Source organism: Notamacropus eugenii, chromosome 1 (assembly GCF_028372415.1).
Source record: "Notamacropus eugenii isolate mMacEug1 chromosome 1, mMacEug1.pri_v2, whole genome shotgun sequence".
NCBI lineage: Eukaryota > Metazoa > Chordata > Mammalia > Diprotodontia > Macropodidae > Notamacropus > Notamacropus eugenii.
The window spans coordinates 739,339,499-739,360,311 of record NC_092872.1 but is presented as its reverse complement, the minus strand read 5'-3'; the positions used below and the strand labels follow the sequence as shown (position 1 = coordinate 739,360,311).

Sequence of the window (20,813 nt, the reverse complement as noted above, 5' to 3'; positions counted from 1 at the left end):
TCAGGCCCTGGTGTCTGGTGCCATGTACCTTTCAGCAGACCCTGGCCCGCTGTGGTGTTTGGCACCTGCCCACCCTATTTGTGCCTGCTCCAGCTCCCTCTCTCCCTGCTGCAGCCCCTGCTATCTGCTGTTTTCCTTCAATCATTGCTCAGATGGGTCCCCTCAGAATAGAAGCCCTCTGTGGCCAAGGATGTTCACAGTCTGCCTGCTCAGCACCTGTAGGGAGGAGACCCGGGGAGGGCCTGGGTGCCATTGCTTAGTCCTTGGCTCTGCTCATCACCAGGACCCCTCACAGCCGGACCAGTCAGCCAAGTACTACCACCTGACCCATGACGAGCTCATCGCCCTGCTCCAACAGAGAGAGAGAGAGCTGAGCCGTCGTGAGGAGCACGTGCATGAGCTGGAGAGTTACATTGACCAGCTGCTGGTGCGCATCATGGAGACATCCCCGACGCTGCTGCAGATCCCGCCGGGGCCTCGGGCCCCCAAATAGCCCCTTCCTTCATTCCCTTCCTGAGGGCTCTCAGACTCACACACATACACACACACACACACACACACACACACACACACACACACACACACACACACACACACTTGTACACACACACACATACATAGCACACATACACATACACACACACCCCCCCACAGGCAGGCAGTCTTCCCAGCCAAGAGTTCATGGTGGAATTGCAGGGCCTTGTAGGGGAGTCTGGGCCTTTCCTAGCAGGGGAGGAGCCAGGGCCCCAAAGGGAATCCTATTTCTGCTCTCCTCAGAGCTCCCCCTGCTGCCAGGGACCGATTTGGGATGGGTTTGGGGGTGGGGGAGGCCTGCTGGAGCTTGGGGGTGCTGTAGAGTCTTCCAAGGACAACATGGGGCAGTTAAGGGGCATGTTGCTACCTGGGAGGTAGTGATCCTCCCCATCCCTGTCTGAACCCAGTTGTTCCTACCCACCCCCCGCAGCTGGAGCTACCCTTCTCCTACTCCCCTGCCCTAATGTTACTGCCAGTGTTACCTCCTGGGAAACAAGCTGCCAAAATGTGAGCCTGACAGCCAGCCAGCTCATCCATCAGCAGGCGGCTGTGTGTCCCTGTCCCCTCTGTGTGTGTGTGTGTCTGTGTGTGTGTGAATGTGAGGCCCTGCAGTTCAGTTTGGGGGCAGGTGGAGATGGCACTGTGGATGGTGGGGGTGCTCGGGGTTTTCCTCTTATTTTATTCAGGGAAGGGATTTGAGTTCTGTTGTTTCTTCTACAGAGCAGTCCCTCCCCTGCCCCCAAGTCTTTATCTGATCCCAAGCTTCCTGTCTCTGGGGTTCTACTTGGATCTGTTTGGGTTTTAATGTTTAAAAGCTTCTCTGTTCTCTGCTTACCCGTTCAGATGCCAAAACTCTGCAGCTCAGCGGGGTTTGTACTTAGAAAAAAAATCATTAAAATGTAAAATGTGCCTTGTGGGGAGGGGCCCAGGCAGGGGTCTGGACTGAGGTCCACCTGCCCCCGCCTCCCTTTCCATGATGGGCTTTTTCCACCCAGCACCCCAGTCCTCCCTGCTGAAGAGAAAAAGGGGTAGAGCCTCCTGGCCACCCGAGGCCTGACCTGGCCATCTGCCTGCATAGCTCTGGACACCTCTGACTCACCTCCCCAAACTTGAGCTGAGTGTGAGAAAATGGGAGGGGCAGAGTAGGGCAGCCCCTGGAGGGCTGGCCAGCTCTGTGACTGAGTTCTCAGGTCCAGGAATCCAGAATTGGGGCAGGGGGTAGGAATGATTGACACCATCCCCCATTCCCCACGTCACTCCCTGAATTAATAAGCAGCTCAGCATCCTTGATTCTCGTTCTGAGCTGGGTGCCCCCCTTCTCTCCCTTCCCCAGTTACTGCTGGCCTACCCCTGCCTCCCTCCTCTCCTAGCCAAATTGTCCCATTGGGCTGGGATGCTGCATTTGGGGGAAGAAAGTTCTCAACTGCTCCCCCCTGCCCCAGCCCCCTTACCAGCCAGCCAAGCTGCTAGTCTCGCCCTTCCCACCCAGCTGCCTTAGTTAACTGGGCTTTGTCGCACTTTAAAATGGAAGCATTTGTTCTGTGTCCCATGTTCCCCATCTGGCCCCTCTTGACCTGGCAGTCCCTGGGGCCTGACCTTAGCCATCTGCCCTCCTCCCACCTTTCCTCTGACCCTCTGGACAGGTGCACTGGGGCAACTTGGATGGCTGAGAGCCTGGGGCCCTTTGTGGTGTGGCAGGCCTAGGTGGGTGGGAAAGGCTGCTTCTAGGAGGTCTTGAGTCTGCCTTTGGAGGGCTGTGTCATTGGAGAGAGGAGAAATGTGTGTGTGTGTGTGTGTGTGTCTGTGTCTGTGTGTGTGTGTGTGTCTGTGTGCATCTGTGTCTGTGTGCCTCTCTTTGTGCGTGTGTGCGTGTGTGTGATTTTGGGGGGCTGTCTTGATGTAGAGATGAGTCCCTGGAGATTGAAGGCAGCGCCCTTCCCCCTCCCTCGGCCTGTCTTGATAGCCCTGAGTCATTCAGAGCCTGCAGACACAAGGGCAGGGGCACGGAAGGAGAGAAGGACCCCAGCTTTGCTGGGCTGCAGCCGAGCCACCAGTTTTTGCATTGAACCCCAAGTTTTCTATGTTGCCTTTTTGCCCTGGCCCTCGTTAGAGGCCTTAGGAGAGGGAGAGAAGAGGGTGGACGCGTTATTTTGCTTCACTGTTTTGTCTTCCTTGTTGCAGTTCATGTTTCTGAAGAGCTAGTTCTTTGAGTTTTACGCACTTTACAAAGAATAAAAATTGGATTCATCTATGATGGGCGACTCTGTCCAGTTACTGGGTCAAGGGTGGGGTGGCTCAAACAGGCTGTAGGGGAGAAAAGTGATTGGCCTGCTGCGTTGCCTCTGGGGGCTGCCCAGGATGGGATAAAGCTTGAAGGTTCCCATGCAAGGTGCAGGGACACACGGGGTTAGCCCCATTTTACACAGGAAGCACTTGGAGGCTGTTGGCAGAGGAAGAAATTTGCTTAGGTCACACACCAGGTGAGTGTGGGAATCCCAGTCCCAAACCCCCTGGACCACACTGCACCCATTGGTTGGTTTCATCCTGTGCCTTGCCATCGGCAGACACCACATGATTCTTCTTGTTATTTGTCTCTGGGTATGGAGCACGTAGCCTAGATCCTGATTTTGAGCAAACTTGAGGCCCCTGTCAACCAATCCATGTCTTAATTTTTAGTTTGAATTTCATAGATGCTTTCACCAATGAGTTAGTAATAAATAATAACTAACATTTATATGGCACCATGCTAAGTGCTTTAAAATGACCTCACTGGGTCCTCACAACAACTCTGGGAGGGAGGTGCTATTATGATCCCTATTTTACAGATGAGGAGCCTGAGCCACACAAAAGTCAAGTGACTTTTCCAGAATAACCTCGCTAGGTAAGTGTCTGAGGCTGGATTTGTCTTTGGGTTTTACTCCTGGCCCAGCACTCTGCACGATGGTGCCAAGACTGTAGAGCGGAGTCTGACATATTGATGTCAGAGGTCTGGGCTTCAAGTCTGTGTTTGATGCTGGCTGATCTTCAGGCAACTTTTAAGGGTCAGTCAGTCCATTCCCCAAGTTACAGGCAGGGTATGGTCTCTGCTGTATGTGTACTGATAAGCCCATGACATCATAGACTCTCCACATGCTGGCAGAATCATATATAGATTCCGAGGTGCCGCCCCTTCCTAACGTTTCAGATGAAGAATGGACCCAGAGAGGTTGTGTTGTTATGGTCATGTTGTGTAGGTAGCACTGTCCAGCTGGACTTCTGCTCCTCTGCCTCAAAGGTCTACTACTACTCAATTCAGTAAGAACTTGAGTACTGGCTGTCTCAGGCACTGTACTAGGCACAAGGGGCTTATAGGAATAGGAGAGTCAGATCCAGTCTATTTTCTGGAACTCCCCATTAGCAAAGGAGTGCCCCAGGATTCAGTCTGGACTAGAGGTTCTTAACCTTTTTTTTTCTTGTCATGGATGCCTTCTCAAAATGATGCTTTTTTGAGTTTAAAAAATAAAATGCGTAGAATTACAAAGGAAGCCAAAGGTTAATGCTGATAAAGTTGCTTTTATTTCTCCAAGTTCATCATTATCATAGCTAGCAATTAGCACTTGGCACTGAACCAGACACTTTGGACATGTTATCTCACTTGATCCTCTCAACAGTTCTGGAAGGTAGGTGCTATCCCCCTTTTTACAGATGAGGAAATTGAGGCAAACTTAATTGACCTTCGTGAGGTCACACAGGAAGTACTTGAGGCAGGATTTGAACTGGGGTCTTCTTGACTCAGATCCCAGCTGACCATTCACTGGTTTAGACTCTGGGTGTAGCCCTTTGGCTGAGCCTAAGTTTACAGAACAAGTTCTCTTATTAAAGGCATTTATTCTGAAAGGCATTTGTTCTGCAAAGTTTGGATTCAGTCAAAGGACTGCACTTGAGGACCTAGAGGACCCCACCTCTGGTCTAGAGGCTGACCAGCTGTCCCCAGTGCTATGTCCTAGAACGTAGCTTCTCTCAAGAGAAGCTGCTTCTGGGCCTGTTCCTTGGGCACCATCATTAGAATGGGATCTCTTGAGGGCAGGAGGTTTTGACCACATCCTAAGTGCTCGATAAGTGAGTGTTGGCCTCACACACTCCTCACCCACTTTACCACTCTTGCCTGGAAGTTGGCCCCATGAGGTCTTAGTGGCAATGGCTGGAGATGGCATTGACCTTATAGGAGGTCATAAGAGAAAATCCAGATTTTGGGGGCATCAGAGGAGTTGATGGGCTGGTCTTTGTTTTTGCACACATAAAATCCAGCTTGTGTGGCCATCTGTCCCAAAGTCTGCCAAGTTGTTGATAACTACACTTGGCTACCCATATCAAGATGGCCGCTGGTGCAAAGTCCCAGCCCCATGCTCTTTGGGAGACTCTCTGGCTTCTCTTGGCTCCCCACTCTATGATCTCTTCCCAGGAGCTCAGGAAGGGGCGCAGGGAAGAAAAACTACATTGCCCATAATCCCCCGCGCCGCCCTGACGGTGCGGTTGACTGCAGCCAATGGGGAGATGCAGCTGCGGCGGGGGCCGAGGAGGGACATTTTAAAAGGGCCGGGGATTGCGGGCATCAGTGGCCATGGCGGAGACTGCGGCGGCGGCAGCAGCGGCGGAAGCCGCCTCGGCGGAGACCCCTCCTTTCCAGCTGGGCAAGCCTCGCTTCCAGCAGGTGAGGCCTACGGCGGGTCGTGCTGTCGAGTAGGGGAGGGGGTGGCACGGGACAGGCGGGAGGGGAGGGGTCGCTGGCGAGCCCGCGCCTCGCCCCCCCAGCGCCGGGGTCTGCAGCCCGCGGCCACCGGCACCAGCAGCTGCTGCCGCAGAGACCGCGGCCGCCGCCGCCACTCGGCCATTGGACAGCACGGTGGGCGGCCGTTCGTACTCTGGCTTCCCATTGGTCGCTGTTTCCGTCGCTCTTTGGAGGCTGGCTCCGCCCACAGCCAAACTCCCGAGCCGCCCTGTGATTGGCTGGTGCAGGACCGGGGCGGGATGTGATTGGAGGAAGGGATTGGTGGGTCCGAAGGGGTTCTCCCTAGGCTGCGGTGCCCTGGATCCGAAAGTGACAAGTTCAAATCCCACAGGCGGATAATGCTTTGCTGCTATGTAGCTATCTTTGAACACACACACACACACACACACACACACACACACACACACACACACACACACACACACACACACTCTCACACTCTCCCTCTCTCCCTCTCTCCCCCCTCTCTCTTCCTCTCCCCCCCTCTCTCCCCCCCCCTCCCCCTCCCCCTCCCCCTTTCTCTCCCTCTCCCTCTCTCTCTCCCTCTCCCTCTCCCTCTCCCTCTCCCTCTCCCTCTCCCTCTCCCTCTCCCTCTCCCTCTCTCTCTCTCTCTCTCTCTCTCTCTCTCTCTCTCTCTCTCTCTCTCCCCCCCCCCCCCCCTTGTGTGGCTCTCCCTCTCTCCCTCTCTCTCTCCCTCTCTCTCTCTCCCCCTCTCCCTCTCCCTCTCTCTCTCCCTCTCCCCCTCCCTCCCTCCCTCCCGGCGAGGGCCAGGACGGGCACGTTAGGGGCTGGATGACTCGCATTCTCGGGGCATCAGGCTTAGGTCGCTAGCGCTATCCTTGACCGGCACAAGGCTCTTGATACCTCGGGATGTGTTGCCCTGGCCAGTGCCCTTCGGGGACTCCGGGCCGAGCCCAGGATTTCCCATGCAGCCCCGACGATGTGACTCTGGGTCTGAGAACTGTCTGCCTCTCTGGCCTTCCCGTCCCTTTCCTGGATAGTCCAGTTCCTGGGGACCCCTGCCGTGCTCCCAGAGTGGAGCGGGGGGGGGGAGAGATGGCGCTTTCGCTCGAGAGGTGGGCTTGAGGAGGAGCTATGTTGAGGGGTAGGCAGATTTTGCTGCCAGAAGCCAAAAAGGGGAGCGGGAGGTGGTGGTGGAGAGTGCTGAGTCATCATCTTGAACCAGCACACCCAGCTGTAAGCCTAGTTGTCTAGTTTCCTAGAGGGATATCTGAAAAGTGGCCTCTGCGGTGGGGACAAAGGGCATTGACAGCAGGGAGGGTGGATGAAGGAAGCTGGCGGCAGTCTTGCCTGAGGCTGGGTAGCCCAAACCCCTTAGTCAGCACCTTCCCACTCTCGGAGGTCCTCCCTGTACCCCCTCCTCAATTCTTTGCCTAAGAATGATACTTCCCAGTGGTGTGAGAGCACCAAACCCTTTTTTAGCTGTTAACCAAGGGGCTGAAAACAGGAATAGACTGACCTCTGTTCTGGTTATCTCCTGCCTGTTTCAGCCTAGGGAGGAGGAGGCTGGGGACCGTGTGTATGTGCTGATTTCCTCCCGAAGAGAGGGAGGTTTTCAGAACTGCACCCTGGGACTTCATCAATAAACGCACATTTGCAGGCTTTCCTGAGCTTTCAGCATTTTGCCAGTTCCCTGAGGGGTGAGCAGCTGAGATTTCCCTCAAGGAGTAAAGGAGAAAACAGACTCCCGAAGAAAAAATCGTTTAAGCACCAACATTCTCCTGAGCTGAACTTGAGGGTTGATGAGGACAGAGGAGAAAGTGGGAGAACACAGATTGTAGAGAGAATGCATAAAGGAGCTCAAAGGTGGAGACTAGGAGCTGTTTCCCACTGGGTTCCTGGAAGGGGAATTGGAAGGCCAGGAAGAGAACCAATTTACCTTCATTAATGAAGTAGGCTATGTGTGCTTGTGATTCTTCAGGGAAAGCTCAGTCCTACCCCCCATTGTTCCTTCAGGGGTTTTAAAATAGAACTTTCTGGCTTCCTCCCCAAATAAAACAAGATGGCCTGCACAGGACCTGCTGAGATGGGACTGGAGGGCATCTCCTAGCCTTTGTGGGAGCTGGAGCAAAGGGATAAAGAGGTTTGTAAAAGAAGCCTTAGGCACTTGGACTGGAGGCAGTTATGGATCAGACCAGTTACTGATCTGATCGCATCCTGCTTACTCACTTGTTTGGGCTTTTAAGAAGATTGGCTGTGGGCTGCTACCTTCTCCACAGGAAAGGCTTTTTTTCCTCTCCAGACCCAGAAAACCCAGGTACTGGTTACTGGTCATAGGATCACATTTAGGAGTAAGAAGAGTCCATATTTGAACCCGGTTCTTCTGAGTCAGAGGCCATAGATTTAAAGCCTAGATGGGTCAGTGGGTAGAGCACTGGGCAGAGTGCTGGGCCTAGAATCAGGAAGATCTGAATTTAAATCAGACCCTGAGCAGTCACTTAACTCCTGTTTGCCTCAGTTTCCTCGTCTGTAAAATGCTCCTACCACCATAAGGTTGTGAGAATCAAATGAGATAATGTTTTTAAGGCACTTAGCACAGTGCCTGGCTCATAGTAGATTCTGTATAAATCCTAGCTATTATTACTAGGTATATTTGGAAGCCATGGAGATAAAATGGACTGAGTCCAAGGAACTCCCAACACTGGTCATTCACCCCAATTCAGCCAGTGCTAGTAGGTACCTACTATGGGCCAGGTAACTCTGCTAGGTGCTAGAGCTAGAAAGCAACACAATCCGTACCTTCAAGCTGCTGATAATCTAAATGAGGAAAACAATGTGAACACAGAGAAATGAATCTAAACTATGGAGATGCGGATTGGACCTGTGACATACTTGAAACAACCCCCTCTACCAAAGCCGGGTTAGCCCCTTTTCTGTGAAAGCGTAGGACATTGAGTCAGTTAACCTCATTTAAAGTGTTAAGGTGCTAGGCCCCGAAGGCTTAATTCAGGGGTGTCAAACAGGCCCCCAACAATAAATAGAAAAGAAATAGTTTTCTATGTGAATATGCAGCTCAAAGGGATCCTTAGGTATGGTTTAATGGTTTCTGTTTGAGTCTGACACCATTGTCTTAATTAACACCAGTTCTAAAAACTAAGTATGGAGAATTGTTATCAACTGATAGTCATGGGAAGAATCACACTGATGGGGGCTCCTCTGGTTTACGAGTTAAAAATCTTCCCTACTCATTGATAGGATTTAAGTGGGGTTATTGAGGGAGGCTTGTTTCCTGTGAAGGCCCACACTTCTTGCTGATTGCTAATGAGGGTCATAGGGGTCATGCTGTCTGGCTGTGAAAAGAGTAAATATACTTCTGACGTGGGGTTTTGCTTTGGGGCTTAGTTTTTGGAAGAAAGTTTGACTGAATTCATGGGCCGCACTTGAGGACCTAGAGCGTCACCTGTGGTCTGGAAGCCTCTGGTTTCCCGCCCCTGGTTCAGGAGAACTGAAGTGTTTGGAATGACATCAGAGTTTTACCCTCCATGTCTGTATGGATTCATGGGGAATGAGATCGGGTTCTATATCGGGCATGTTGAGTTTGAGAAGCTGATGGGATGGACACGTGGGAGGCAACATCTGGAAGGCAGCTGGTGATAGTAGATGGAACTCAAAAGAGAGTCAAGGGCTAGACACATTGAGTTGGGAATTGTCTGCCTAGAGATGGCAGTCCAAACCGTGGGAGCTGATGTGTTGCAGAGAGAGAAAAAGAGGGCTGGGGAGGCCAAGGCACGGGTCGGGGAGTTGTAATTGTTGATTTTCAGTCGTGTCTGACTCTTTGTGATCCCAGGGACCACAGCATGCCAAGTCCTTCTATCCCTCATTATCTCTCCAAGTCTGTCCAAGCTCATGTTTGTTAATTCTATAACACTATCTGTCCATCTTATCCTCCGCCATCCCCTTCTCCTCTTGCCTTCCATCTTTCCTAACATGAGTCTTTTTCAGTGAGTCCCATCTTCTCAAAGTATGTCAGCTTCAGTATTTGACCTTCCAGTTAATTAATTTCTTTAAATATTGACTGATTTGACATCCTTGCTATATCCAAGGGACTCGGAAAAGTCTTTTCCAGCACCACAAATTGAAAGTGTCAATTCTGTGATGTTCAGCTGTCCAGCTCTCATAGCCATACATTACTACTGGAAAAACCATAGCTTTGACTGCAGACCTTTGTCAGCAAGGTTATGTCTCTGCTTTTTAATGTGCTGTCCAGATTGTCCAGAGCTTTTCTTCCAAGGAACAAGTCTTTTAATTTTATAGAATCCTGGGATACATCTACACAAAGAAGGAAGGACATGGATGATGATTCCAGAAAAGAGACTGAAAAGGAACAATCCTGCCAGTAGGAAGACCAGGAGAGGAGAAACACCTGGAGAAGTGAGATTATTGAGTGTTGAGGACAGTGTCAAGTGCTGCAAAGAAGTCAAGATTTATAGGCTGCTGAAAAGCCTCCAATGAGGCAGATGCCCCTTTCTCCCAAGGTAGCTCATCCCTTTCTTAGGCATCACTGATTTTCAGGAAACCAAATCATACTTTCCTCTGTAACTTCTACTCACAGCTCCTCCTTATGCCCTCTAGTCTCAGGCAATGGCCCTTCAGATACTTGACAAAGGTCATCAATTTCCTCCTCCAAGTCTTCTCTTCCCTGAGATGAACACCCTCTATTCAAATGATCCTCATGGGGCCTGGTCTCCTCTTGCTTACTTATCATCATGCTTGGCCTCTTCAGAATTGCGTCTGTTTTTCTAGATTTAACTGATGTCTAATAATTACACTTCTAAAGACTGGTAAAGAAGAAAAGACTCTGAATACTGGTTTTTAGGGAATCATCAAAGAAAATTTCCCAGAAATAGTGAAAAGGAAGTACAGGTTGCAAGTCAGCAGAATTCATGGGGCACCCATGGGGTAGACCCCAAGTCTGACTCACCTGACATATCAACTGCAGTGAAGACATCACAAGTACAGATTTTTAAGAAAGAGATAAATAGGGGCATTATACTCACAGGTATCACTGACAGTGAGAAAATAGCAATATTAAGCACCTGTTATCCTGATGACCTAGTAACTAATAAGCTATTAAAGTTTAATAAATTTAACTGACTAAGCAACCGAGTTCATAGGTCTTTTGAAATCTATTAATGGATGGAGGTGGGGCTGTGAACCCCTGTGATAAAACAGAAAGATAGACAAGAAAAAAAATTTTTGGACTTGGATAGATTTTTGAAGAAACCAAATTAGTAGTTGTATAGAGAGAACTGAATGGGAAAATCCAAGAAATACTTTTTTTCTGCCAAATATACATAGAATATTCACAAAAATTGTATTCCAGAGCACAAGTAAATCACAAATAGTTCAGAAATGTAGAAATTATTTAAAACTGTATTTAAAGATCATAATGTAATCCTAGAAAACAAGAAAAAATATAATTAGATGATTTAATCCTCTGTGAAGGCTAAAACATGAGTTGCTGAATAATGCTTGGGTTAAAGAGCAAATTATAGAAATAAAAACAAAGTATATTAAAGATGACAATATATCAGAATTTATGGGTTGCAGCCAAAGCAATACGTGAAGGCAAATTCGTATTTCTGAATTCTTACGTTGATACAAAAGAGGAAATTAATTAGTTATTTGTAGTGAAAGAAATGAGACAGTGAACAAAATAATAATATACAAGAGACCCCAAGAAATCTTCAAAATAAGAGAATGAATCAATTAAGTTGAAATAAAAGAAAAATTACACCAATAGCTGGCACAAAGAAGTGACATAAAAAAGCCTAATGAAATTTGATGCTATTGAGATATTTAATCCAAAGGAAGAGAAAGGAAAACCAGATGACCAAAAGCAACAATATAAAAGGGGAAACACAATGAGTACAGCAGAGATAAAGATAATAGAGACTATCATGTGAAGCTTTTTGTAACAAAACCGAGACTACAAAAGAGAACGTGGATGGATAGTTACAAAAATATACTCAGTTGGGTCTATGAAGAGTGAATCATAACTCATCCTTGCCTATGGACTCTCGTGGGACTCTTGTCAGTCAGTAAACCTATTAAGTACCTGTTTAAATGTGTCAGGCACTGTGCTAAGTGTTGTAGATACAGAAAGAGTCAAAAGATGGTCCTCAAGAAGCTTACAATCTAATGGTGGAGGCAACAAGCAAACAAATATGTATAAATAGGATATAATCAGAATAAACTGGAAATAATCAACAGAGGGAAGGCACTGGAATTAAGAAGTGTTGGGGAAGACTTCTTGTTAGAAGATGGGATTTTAGTAGGGGTTGAAAGGAAGCCAGGGAGTCAGCTGGTGAAATAGAGGAGAGAGATCTTAGTCATATATCTTTCCACAAGTTTTCCATAGAGAATCTACCCAATGGGTAGCAGCTGATCTTGCTGTTGTTTGACATCTTGGAGAAATCCCTGAAGCAGAGAACTGTCCAGTCATCATTCCCATTGGCCTTCCTTGCTCTTGTCATGTGACCTGTGTGACTCTTGTGCTCATATGCTTCTTTGATGACATCTTCTATGTGGCTTCTTCCTGATTTGGTTTGTAATGGTTTGCAGCCTGCTCTTATCCATTATGTGACTGCCCACTGTCCTTTTGTTGGCCCTCAAGAATTTAAAAATACCCAAATTGACAAAAAAAGAAATAGGTAGCCTCAATAAATCCATTTCCAAGAGAGAAATTAACCACCATACGCACCCTGGAAATAGTGAACACCATCAAAACATTTAAAGACAAATAATCCCTATAACATACAAACTGTTTTCAAAAATAGAGAAAAATGGTGTTCTCCCTAACTCTCCTGGAGTTGAGTATGGTTCTGATTTTCAGATTTGATAAGGTTGAGGCAGAGAAAGTGAATTGTAGTCCAGTCCTTTTGTATCTTATTGCGCATACCCCCCCAAAACTTGTCACCTCCAACCTGAGGCCTTCTCTGTTCCCTTCCAGTTATCAGTATTTCCCACATTACTGGTCCCCTGTTGCTCCTCACTGGAATTATTTTCTATTTACTTTGGCCAGTCTTTCTTTTTACTTATCTCAGTACCTATTGTACTGTATACATGTAGAATGAAGCTCTTAGAGAGAAGTGACTGTTTTGTTTTTGTCTTTGTTTTTCCAGAGCCTAGCAAGATACTTTCTACCCGGTAGATGTTAATAAATGCTTGTTGAATTGAATCAACTTGTGATTCATTCAGGTGATCCATCCATCTATGATTGATTGAACTGTTCACTGAAGCAACTGCTTTGTACCAGGCCTTGGGCTGATCTGAGAGTTCATCCATGTGGATCACTTTCTTTGTGCCTTTCCCTCTTGTGAGACACACTGGTCCTGCGTTCCATGAGTCTTCTGTGGTGGCGCACCTTGAGTGCTCAGGACCCTCCTCTAGATCTCTTGTCATTCACTGCATGGATGGAGACTGTGGTTCTTCAGAGCCTGTTGCACTGAAAGGATATTGCTGTCTTTGTTTTGGGAAGAGTGAAATTTGGAGTCATGAAAACTGTTTTACAGCTTCCCTAAAGCAGTCTAGCCTGTTCTCTTCCTAATCCATGCAGGGCCAGGTCTTCCATGATGTCAGTATGAAAGGTCCTCACTACCCATAGAGAATACCTTGGCCATTTGGATCCTGTACTAGACATAGATGTTTTTATTATATCTTATTTTATTATATATTTATTTTTACTGTATTATGACATACATTATGACATAGTTTTATTATATACATTAGTATCATTATAGATATTATTTTTGTTTGTACCTGTGACTTTCTAGACCAATGTAATTTATAAATATCAATATAAACTGTTAAAAACTGTCCAGTAGAATAACTACACACACACACACACACACACACACACACACACACAAACATGAATTTCCTATACAAAACAATCAGTTTTATACACACATATGTGTGTGTGATTCAGTATGATCAAGTAGGATTTTATGCCAGGAAGTCAATGATGACTCAACAGTAAGAGAACGTTCAGCATAGAATGTCTTTTTACCTCCCTACCCCCACCCCAATCTTGTTGTTGTTCAGTTGTTTCATTTGTGCCTGACTCTTTGTGTCCCCATTTGGAGTTTTCTTAGTAAAGACACTAGAGTGGTTTGCCATTTCCTTCTCCAGCTCCTTTAAGACATGAGGGAACCCATCAATTGGGGAAGGGCTGAACAAGTTGTGGTATATGAATGTAATGGAATACTATCGTGCTATAAGGAAGGAAGAACAGGAAGACTTCAGAGAGGCCTGGAAGGACTTATATGATCTGATGCTGAGTGAAAGGAGCAGAATCAGAACTTTGTACACAGTAACAGCCACAGTGTGTGATAACTGACTTTGGTAGCTTTAGCCCTTCTCAGAATCAAGGACCTAAAACAATTCCAAAGGACTCATGATGGAAAATGCCATCCACACCCAGAAAAAGAGCTAGGAAATCTGAATGCAGCTCAAAGCAGACTATTTTCTTTATTTTGTTTTGTTTTTTTCTTTCTGATGGTTCCTCTCATTCATTCCAATTCTTCTTTACAGTATGATTAATGTGAAAATATGTTTAATAGAATTGAATACGTAGAGCCTATATCAGAATACATGCCATCTTGGGAAGGAGGAGAAGAGGGAGGGGGAGAAAATTTAAAACTTATGGAAGTGAATGAAAACTGAACATAAATAAATTACCTTAAAAAAACAGATGAGAGAACCGAGGCAAGTGGGGTTAAGTGACTTGCCCATGGTCGCACAGCTAATAAACGTCTGAGACCGAATTTGAACTTAGAAAGATGTCTTCCTGGCTCCACTCCAGGTATTCTATCCACTGAACCATCTAGGTACCCCCTTTTTACCCCCCAGTCTAGACCTGTCATTTCATCTGGGTAGGGAACTCCCATTGGGGAAATCCTTTCATAGCAGCAAATCAGTAATTCTGACATAATTTATAGTAATTATATCAGTAAACAAAGGTCCAAACCCATAAAAAGGCATAACTATATCAGGAGTTACAGAAAAAGGCTCATAAATGACAACATTCATGGTAAAAAAAAAAAAAAGCATTGGATTTGAAGAATTTTTCTTTCGTCTTGAGGAAACATTTTTAAACCAAGATCTAGTTCTATCTGTATTTGTAACAGAGAAGTAATAATTTTCCCACCAAGAATGGAGGCCAAGCTGGCTTGTTCACTCTTACTCTTTCAATCCTGATTTTAGAAAGGCCATAGAGTTCTCAGGTAAAAGAAATGAAGGCAGTAAGCAGTGAAGAGTTTCCATTTCTCTGCTTGCCGATGATATGGTAGCACGTTAGAAAAACACCAGAGCCTCCAGAAAAACACTAACTGAGATAATGAATAGTCCCAGCAAGCCTGCAGACAATGCCCTTTGAGTCTCTGTTGACTGGGAGCAGCCTGAAGTTTGGCATCTTGGAAAAAGGGTCACTTCTCAGGAAGTGTGATCACTTTTGGGCAGCATTTTAGAGCTGGTTTCTCACTCTGAGATCTCTGGTTAGATTTCAGGGTTTGTGGTGGAGCTCTTTATCTCCACTCACCTCTAAAAGAAATTTAGCATTTCCCTCAATTATTTAAGAACATCATTCTGAGAAAGGGGCCATAGGCTTTCTCAGACACTGCCCAAAGAGGTCCAGGACACACAAAAAAGGTTAAGATCCCTGAATTTATAGGAAGAAGGCAGATGGTTTAGAGATCACATGACAGCTCTGAAGAACACGGAACATAATATGTAGGCAGGGAATGTAGAAGTATCTTAGTTCAGGTTTTGGTCAGTAGCCTGGATTCAAATCTCAACTCTGTTCCTTACGATCTGTGGAACCTTGTGCGAATCACTCAGCTCTCTGGGCCTCAGTTCTTCATCTATAAAACTAGGGGGTTGCCCTAAATGGCCTCTGAGTCCCAGCTTTAAGTCGATGATCCTGTGACCTGTTTGAAGACCATAGTCCTGGACTAGATGCTAGGGGACATTTAGGACAGAATCCTGGGTCCTTTCTGATGAGAGGAGGCACAGATTTCTCCTTGGGAATCTCTTGGTGTGAAAAATAGTTGTTTTTCTGCGTCTCTGACCTCATCTGCTACCCAGTATGGAAATTCCATTCACCAATACAGGTTAGCACCTCATCTGTAAAGCAGAGTCTTAGAATGTGGTTTAGTGCCAGTGATGGGTTAACTAGTCATCAGTACTGGTGTGGGTCAGAGGTAGGATTTGAGCCTGCCTGGGCCTTCCTGGCTCCAAGGCCATTCTTTTCTCCATGACACTGCTCTGCTCTTCCTGATAATTAAATCAAACGTCTACATGAATAAAGCTGTGTTCAGAACCCCACATCACAGCATGGCCATCAGACAGTTTTACCTACCTGAAGTGTGGTCATGTTTGTTGTAATTTTAGATTGTGAGCTCTTTGAAGGGTTGGATTATCTTTTGTTTCTTTTTGTACTTAGTTAGCATGGTGCCTGGCACATAGTAGATCCTTAACGTTTATTGACTGACTGATCTGTCCTGTGTTTCCTGGCTCCACTCTTTTCCTTCTCCAAAATCCCCAGGGAGAGCCATGTTCTGTGCCTTCTTGCCGAATTGCCTTCAGTTTTTCAAGCTATAATGGCTTCTGAGGAAGGGGAAAGCTGTCTGACAGCTTCTCCCCTCCCCTTCTGTCCTTGAAGCAAACACATGCCCTCTTGAGGTTTCCTTGGGCGTTTTGGTGCCAGCCACAACAGGGAAACAGATAGGAGTAAAAGTAGCAGACAGGAGAAAGGTTACTGAGTGAGTGTTCAGAATTCTCCCTGCAGACGCTGTGTGGAGCAAAGCTTGTCATGGTTCTTTCTTGTGTCTTTGGGCTTTGCTTTCATGTGCTTTTGATTTTGGAGGCCAGGCCTTCTCCTTAGCAGGTGTCTCACCTCTGGGGGATGCTGCTGCTTGCTGGTTCTTCTTCTGTTTGTGATGGAAGCCTCGGTTCTGGAGCCTCCCCTGTGCTGCCTCTGGCTATAGCCCGGGGAAGCCAAGGGTACAGACACTCAGGTGATGATGCTGGACCTTCTGCTGCCCTCAAGATTGAAGTCAGGTGTACTCGTGTCTCAGCGATGTCCCAGCCCACATCTGTTCCACAGCTGCCTTCCATCTTTAATCAACCAATCAAATATTTAGTAAGCACCTCCTGTGTACCAGGCAGCTAGGCAGTGCAGTAGATATAGTGCTGGGCTTGGAGTCAGGAAGATCTGAGTGCAAATCCTTCCTTGCTGTGTGACCTTGGGCAAGTCACTTCATCTCTCTTTGATACTGGAGAAGGAAATGGCAAATCACTCTAGTATCTTTGCCAAGAAAACCCCAGGGACAGAAGTTCACAGCGTCACAAAGAGTTGAAAATAACTGAACAACAAGAGTCATGCACCAGGCACTCTGCTAAGAGCTGGGGCGTCCAAGAATAGTAGTCACTGTCCTCTGGAGCACACGTTCTCGTGGGTGAGACATCGTGTAAACAATTAGATTCAAACAAGATGGTTATATTGTGAAGGTATTTTCAGAGGGGAAGGAAATGGCAGCTGGGAGGCCCAGGAAAGGCCTGCTCAAGGAGGTGAGATCTAAGTGAGGCTAGAAGAAAACCAAGGAAACTGAGGCAGAAGAGGGGAAGGAAATGGCAGCTGGGAGGCCCAGGAAAGGCCTGCTCAAGGAGGCGAGATTTAAGTGAGGCTAGAAGGAAACCAAGGAAACTGAGGCAGAAGAGGGGAAGGAGAGCATTCTAGGCATGAGGGATACAAGGACAAAGGCACGGAAATCTGTGGGGGTGGAATATCAATTTCAAGGAAATGAGAGCAGGCTGTTGTACAGCTAAGAAGGGAGGACAAGTCCTGAAGGGTTTGATGACTTCGTGCTTGATCCTGGAAGTGATGAGGCATTACTGGAGTTTGTGGGGGGGGGACATGGTCATACCTGAACATTAGGAAAATCACTTGGGTATTGGAAAGGAGCATGCTGTATCAATTAGAGTGGAAAGAGACTGGAGGTGGGCCACAGACCAATAGTCCAAGCCAGAGGTGAGGAGCCTCATTTAGTTATGGTGCCTGGGTGAGTCAGAGAGTCAGTCACTGAAACTGTGAGAGCAGATGAGATCACCCAGGTGAACGCCCATGGGGAGGGGGCGTGACATGGAGGAGGAACTAGCAAAGGAGACTGAGGGATGCTCAGACAGGCAGATGGAGAATCTAGAGAGAACAGGATCATGAGAACCTTAAGGGGAGAGTCCAGGAGGAGAGGGTGGACAATAGTGATAGATGCTGGGGAGAGGTCATGAAGGATGAAGACTGAGGCCATTGGATTTTGCCATTAAGAGATTAATGAACCTGTGAACCTAGAGGTAATTCGAGTGCTTTTGAGTTAGAGAGACCTGAGTTCAAATTCTGCTTCAGTATTTATCTGTGTGACTCTGGGCAAGTCTCTTAACCTCAGCCTCAGATGCCTTATTTGCAACTGGAATAATAGTACATTCCTCACAGGGTTGTTGTAAAGATCAGATGAGATAATATTCCTAAAATGTTTTGCAAACCTTGAGGTGCTGTATAAATGCTAGCTGTTAGCAGTCTTGTATCTGGAAGTGTGTATCCTTGAGGCCATCCTAGATACTACCTCAAACTAGACCAGGAAGTAAGTTTATCACCTCTTTGGGTCATCACAACCATTGCCAGCCTTTGGCAGGGGGCCAGTCTTCTTTACCTGAGAGAGAAGACAAGAAAGGAGGAGGCGATAAGGAGGGAGAAGACTCTTGTTTTCTTTTCCATTATGTTGGTGACTGTGGAAAAGATTCTCCTTGCCCTGCTAACTTTGCTATGTAGCAGTTCATGTAAGTTTTTAATTCACCTCATCTTCACAGTCATTCTTTCTTATGGCATGCTTATGTTTTTCAGTGTTCTTTTTTTTTTTAAATAAATTTTTATTGATAACCTTTGGTTTTATATCAACTGCATCTCCCAAGATATCTCGGTGTATCTCATTTCCCAATGTATCTTCGATGTAGCTCATGAGATACATCTCCCAATGTGTCTCAGTGTATCTCAGATACATCTCCAATGTAACTCATTTCCCAATGAATGTATCTCCCTTATAACAGAAAATGAAAAAAAAAATCAGTTCAGCTAAACTGAGTATCACGTTGAAAAAGTCTGACATATGCTGATCCCCTGCCTCTGAAAAGCTGCACCTTCTCATCTCTTCTTTAGGGCAAACTTTGCCCATCCTTACAGCATTGGGTTTTGAGTGGTTTGTTCTATTTCCAGTGCTCCAGTTTGGGTGTGTGTTGCTTTTCTGGTTCTGCTTATATCACTTTGCATCAATTCATGTAAGTCTTCTCATGTTATCAGTGTTCCTTCAATAATGGAATCATTGGTTTTATTGGACCCCTAGGATGAGTTCCCATCCTACTTCCTCTGCTTAGAGTGAAGGCCTGAAGGTACTTGGTAAATGCTTGTTGACTGACTGATAACATTTGAAGGAGGTTGTCTCTCCTGTGTCCTGTGTCCCAGAAGGGTCTGGGAAACTTAGGTGATTGACTAAGGCAAGAAGTGATTGATTCAGACCAGAGGACCAGCTTGAATCCCCTTTTTCTGAGTATCTTCCCAGGAGGCTTTTGGTCAATGTGCTTTGGTTATACCTTCCCCCAGGTTCAGTGTATGTAACCCATGTTATTTGGGGAATTCCGGAGCTATCAAGTATGTTTCTGGGTGTGAGCACCTTGGGTATTTGTGGGTATGCACAGCTGCATGGGCATCAAAGTGGTCCTGTATGTATGTACGAAGAGGTGTTTTCCTCCAGCATTTCTGCCATGGGGCGATTGTCTGCAGCTGCTGGCAGAGCCACTGACAGGCCTCGATTTGGCTCATTGCTGGATTGGATGCGGTGGGGGGGGGAGGGGGGGGGCTGCAGCACTCTGTCCCCGTGCTGACAGGACTCACACAAAGCCCTTTTAGGTGCTCTGTGGCTCATGTACAGCTGTGAGCAGCTTTGTCAGGAGGGGTGAAAGCAGTACTTTGGGCCTAGCCAGGCAGCCTTTGAGAGTGAGCTGACTTTGGGAGTGCAGGTGATAAGTCAGCAGCCTCATGTCCTCATTTTCTCCTAGACTTCCTAGGCTGCGAGGGCCTCCTTTCACAGGAGAAGAACAGGAAGCAGTAGCCTGGAGTCTTAGGAATCATCCCCAGATTTTCTCCCTGGTCCCCTATATCCAGTCACTTTCCACATCTAATCAATTTTACCTGTGCAGTCCATCTCCTCTTCACTCACCTGGCTCCCACCCCAGTTAAACAACCTTCTGGTTGTTCTCCCTGCTCCCTATGTCTCCCTTTGCTAATCTGTCCTCTGCACAGCTGCCTAATAAGTATTTCTGAAATACAGATCTGATGAGGTCATTCCCCTGCTCAGCAATCTTCCATGGCTCCTTTTTACCTCTAGGATCAAATATCAACTCTCTGTTTGGAATTCTGAAGGCTTTTGTAATCATGTTCCAGCCTCCCTTCCCAGGTTCATTCCCCATGACTTTACCTCACATACGCTGTGACCCACCTACCTTTTGTCTAGAATTCTGGAAGGCATTCTTTCCTTCTCTCTCTCTCCCTCTTAGAATCTCTAACTTCCTCCAAGTCTCAGCTCAGGGGTCACCCGCACTGAGGCTGTCCTGGTCCTGGCCATTCCTCCCCCACAGATTCGCTTTGTATTTTGCAGTGGCTCGTCTCTGTACATTTTCATGTGACTCATAAGAGTGGAAACTTTCTGAAGGTAGTAATGGTGTCATTTCTGTATCGGAATCCCCATCACCTAGCAAAGTGCACAGAACACGGTAGGTGCTTGATAAATGAATGCTTGGTGATTGGTTCATTTGGTACTGTCATTCAACAAGCACTTTTAAAACACACACTGTGTGTCCAGGATTAGTTATACAATAAATATATCATTCTGTGATATGAATAAATGTGCCCCTGGCTGGATCCCTATCTGCAGCATGTGGAGGTCTGGAGCTTCCGAACTGGGCTCCTGGTTGGTCTGTCTGGCCCTGGGAGCATGGAGGTGTTGCATTCTTGGATTTTCTAGGCCCAGGGGAATCTCCCTGGATTGGAAAAGCAGCCTTATAGATAATTACCAAGTATGGCAGCCAGTGGATCAAGTCTCAATTTCTCAGTCATTCCTTTGAGATCTGGTAAAATCTGGGCCTACTTTCGCTGTCCAGTCCTATGTCCCTTGCCTTCCTAATTCACCTCCCTCTCTTACATCTCACTGTATCTACTGATTCCTTCCCTGCGGCCTAGCTCTTCCACCTAAAACAAACCAAACAAACCTTCGCTGGACCTCACTTCCATTCCTTGAAGCTCTTCTTGGGCTAGTCTGTTTTCTCTCTCTCCTCTCTTCCACATTCCAATTATAAAGAGTAACCTAAATTCTCAGCCTCCACTTCCTCACCACCCACACACTCAATATCTGGCAATCTGTTCAACCACTAATGCTCCGATCAC

At 46.8% G+C, this 20,813-nt stretch overlaps 2 protein-coding genes across 14 annotated transcripts in view; both read left to right on the top strand.

The window, feature by feature from the left end:
• Positions 1–2,788, top strand: part of RAB11FIP5 (RAB11 family interacting protein 5) — a 50,926-nt gene extending 48,138 nt beyond the window's left edge. For all 13 annotated transcript variants that reach the window (XM_072621515.1, XM_072621055.1, XM_072620427.1 and 10 more), the window contains one exon: positions 284–2,788. In XM_072621515.1, coding sequence (XP_072477616.1) covers positions 284–493 — 210 coding nt within the window. In that variant the 3' untranslated portion in view covers positions 494–2,788. The remainder of the gene's footprint in view (positions 1–283) is intronic.
• Positions 2,789–5,081: 2,293 nt separating this feature from the next.
• The window catches only part of SFXN5 (sideroflexin 5), a 205,074-nt gene continuing 189,342 nt past the window's right edge, over positions 5,082–20,813 (top strand). Inside the window, exon 1 of the mRNA XM_072627630.1 lies at positions 5,082–5,224. Within this exon, the coding sequence (XP_072483731.1) occupies positions 5,135–5,224 (90 nt within the window). The 5' untranslated portion in view covers positions 5,082–5,134. The remainder of the gene's footprint in view (positions 5,225–20,813) is intronic.